This window comes from Opisthorchis viverrini, assembly GCF_000715545.1.
Source record: "Opisthorchis viverrini unplaced genomic scaffold opera_v5_554, whole genome shotgun sequence".
In the NCBI taxonomy this organism is placed as follows: domain Eukaryota; kingdom Metazoa; phylum Platyhelminthes; class Trematoda; order Opisthorchiida; family Opisthorchiidae; genus Opisthorchis; species Opisthorchis viverrini.
The window spans coordinates 52,529-55,893 of record NW_008752212.1 but is presented as its reverse complement, the minus strand read 5'-3'; the positions used below and the strand labels follow the sequence as shown (position 1 = coordinate 55,893).

Below are 3,365 nucleotides of genomic sequence, written 5' to 3'. Positions count from 1 at the left end.
ATCATGGGCTCGAAGATCATGTTGGATAATCATCAGAATTTCGGACTGGGAATGTGAAAACTCGAAAGCTGATGCCACGGTTTGCTTGCCGTTCCCGACCACCAGTCGAAATTATATACAATTCAACACTATTAAGGATTGCAATTTTTAATTAGGACTCAATTTCGGAAGTGGCAACAAGTGTGCTGCCGACCACAACCCTGCACGTCACAACTTGATTAAATGAAACACGCCAGGTGGACCGTACATCACCAAGTTCGGGTACTTCCATGTGGTTTACCGCATGGAGTCACAATGTCTTATCAAAGCCACCGGCGGGTTCCCTTCCCAGTCACCCCCATTAATCTTCAATTTCAGATCGCTTGATGCCCTAACTACTGTGGAACTTTGCCAGAGCAATATAGTAAAGCTGAAGAGACACGGCGAGGAGGCTAAGGTCCCATCAAGCCTCACGATACAGGAGAAGACATTGTTCTTTGTGGGATGACAAACAAACTGAGGCAGAAATTTTTACTGTTCCTGAAATTTGTACTGCGAAGGAACAGTCTGTGATCGGCAAATTTCTGAAGTAACCGGTTTCCGTTGTCCGTGCGTCACGTGTCCAAACCCTGGCAAATACCCAATCGGGCTTCAGAGCGCATAGTCTACCTACCTAGGCGTTCATATCTCCAGCAACCACAACGATATCTGAGCTTAAACCTGCTGGATAAGGGCACCTATAACGTCATGGAAATAATCCCTGGCAGATTCAGGGCTACAGTCAGTTGTGGCGTAAGCAGACAATAAACATGGTGCGGTGAACCTCACCTCCTCTAGATTCTCTCACAGATGTTTCCGAACGAACCGCACAGAAGCGACTATCAACGGGTATCCAATCAGGCAGAGACTCTTCCGCACGTTCGCTCAATACAATACCCAACCTAGCATATCTAGCATATCTAGCTGCAGCGGCCTCTGCATCGCCAGAGGTGCGCAGTCGGAATCTGGCAGAGAGCAACGGGGTAGTCATTTCTAATACAGTACTTGCGTTCTGCGTCCTTGTTTCTGGCAGACAAGATACACCAAATAGAGAGGTAATCCAGCGTACGCGTAATTGCCACTTGTTGACCTGCTTGCTTCAGTGTGCGAATGTTGAAGGTGGCTAAATACACAAGCTTTTGGGGTTTGGAAACAGACTTCGACGTTTTAAAGGTTGTAACGGACGTGAATTCGGACGTGTAGAAGCTGCAGCTAAGTGTGATGCAAGGCGAGCGAAACAATCAGTGCTAAATCTGGGATCTGTGGAAAACGTCGAATTTGCGCGCCCGAGGGTGGAAGCCGGAAACGTGAAAGTGTAAGAAGGGAGGCAGAATAAGGGCGTGTCAGCAGTAGCATACAGCCCTGCTGTATGCAGCGAGTAAGGCAATCCGGCTCATGGCACCACAGGACGGTCGATGTGACATGAACTTATTTATATATGTGCAGTTCATGGTTGTACCACGGGCTGGGTACTGCCAGGGCGCCTACACCTAGAAAAGAGGACGACTAGCGCGCTCCAGTAAAGCCTTTGGCTCAACAGTCCAACCGCGGGGCAACGGTGTTGGGCTGGAAATGCAAGTACATTTCCATTTTTCCGGAACACGTCGCCAAATATGCCCCTACCCGCCACCTGGAGGGCCAGGAGGCTGTGTTCGTCAGACCTCTACCCATGGATCAACCTAGTATGAGAGACTCTGTGGGTGTCATGCGGACAGACCCAGTATAGCTTATTGGGTATCCGAGGTACACAAACCGCCACACCACGGTAAGTTCCAGTGTCTTCGTGACGGTTCGCGACTGAGCTGTCGGTATATGGCTATCTGCGGGTGTGGGTGCACTCCAATCTAAATGAATTTTGCCTGTTGTCGTTCAGGATATGCTGCGTCATTTCTGAGATCCCTGTTTGAAATTTGATTTATGTTCCTGCACAGGTTGACCTTAAGTCCAATTCGTATAGATGGGATGTTAGCGCCATAACTTTGGTAGATATAGTTCCGCAGTGCGTTGATTTACCGGACCACAGCGCATAACCGCTCTACATGTGATGTGAATCCTGACTGTAGTGAGCCTGCACAATCGGAACTGTTCAAATGATTCTCCCCAAGTGCGAGGGAAAAACATTGACATCGTTTGCGCGTCACAATTCCCATACCGATCTGCCTAGCTGCCCGATCGATATATTTGTCCGGAAAACTTGCTGATAAAACATGTATGATGAGTTACCCAATAGGAAACACCGNAGCATAATGAAATATTCTACAAAACACGTTATCAATAGGAAAAACGAAAACAGCTGCAGTATATGTTGGCGATAGGTGTGAAATGATATGCAAATTTGGCGTGCGCAACAATGAATCATAAACCAAGTTCGTCAAACTGAGGCAGCCAGAAGGACAAGCAACTGAATAACTCAGATGAACAATATCACATCGGAGATACATGGTCTAGAAATGAAATGAAATGTTTCAAAAAGTAAAGCAAGATAATGTGAATTAAATCCCTACGAAAAGCCAAAGGTCTCAACAAAATATCACAGACGAATATTCGAGATTTTGTGCATGAATATAGAAAATCTTGCGAACGTGGATGATGAAGGATGCAAATACAATTTACGTGATATGGTGCCGAACTTAACACCAGTTTAAGCAGGCGCAATCGGGCGACGAATGTTGTTTATATAATCAACTTGGATAGCTATTGACTCACCTTGCTCATCTGCTGGTCGTTCAAAATGGAAGAGGAATAGACCATAACTCATGATGTCTGCGCTGGTGGAAACAATGATAAATGAACATCTTGAGAGGTCTATGCATGGATCACAAATATTTATTCGCAGCCGTTCCCATATGATTAGTTTTTCTACGCGGGACTCAATGAATATTTAGCTGAGGGGCTGAAACATCAACAGCTGGCCAAGAGAGCGTGTCCCCACTTTCAATGGCACAATACATTTTCAGGCATGCTCGGTTCATTAGTCTGAAATTCATTCAGACATGAAAATCCAAATTAGCATGCTTCACGATGCAACTTGTGTTCAGTCCAGTCAAACATTTATATGACCGTTGGTTGAATGCCATTTCCAACCTAAGTAAACCGTCCACTTCTGCATTATTAAGTTGACTTGTGCATCCACGACGCACGGTCACGCTTTCCAGTGATTACCGGTACAAAGTAAACCACCATCGCGTTGCGTATGTTGGGAGCACTAGTAGTATTACGACTAGTAGTATTACGCTGCACCATCGCGTTGCGTATGTTGGGAGCACTCGTAGTATTACAACACCAACATAATGCCAATAACATTGTTATACGGGAAGTACCGTTGCAGCCGAAACGGGAAATCTGGG

At 46.0% G+C, this 3,365-nt stretch overlaps 2 protein-coding genes across 2 annotated transcripts in view; one reads left to right on the top strand and one right to left on the bottom strand.

Annotated features, from left to right (window-relative positions):
• The window catches only part of T265_15496 (hypothetical protein), a gene marked incomplete at both ends in the record, with an annotated part of 49,394 nt that extends 48,321 nt beyond the window's left edge, over positions 1-1,073 (top strand). The window contains one exon of the mRNA XM_009178399.1: positions 829-1,073. Coding sequence (XP_009176663.1) covers positions 829-1,073 — 245 coding nt within the window. The remainder of the gene's footprint in view (positions 1-828) is intronic.
• Positions 1-2,786, bottom strand: part of T265_15497 (hypothetical protein) — a gene marked incomplete at both ends in the record, with an annotated part of 23,212 nt that extends 20,426 nt beyond the window's left edge. The window contains 2 exons of the mRNA XM_009178398.1: positions 808-1,044; positions 2,725-2,786. Of these exons, the coding sequence (XP_009176662.1) occupies positions 808-1,044; positions 2,725-2,776 (289 nt within the window). The remainder of the gene's footprint in view (positions 1-807; positions 1,045-2,724) is intronic.
• Between the last annotated feature and the right edge of the window lie 579 nt (positions 2,787-3,365).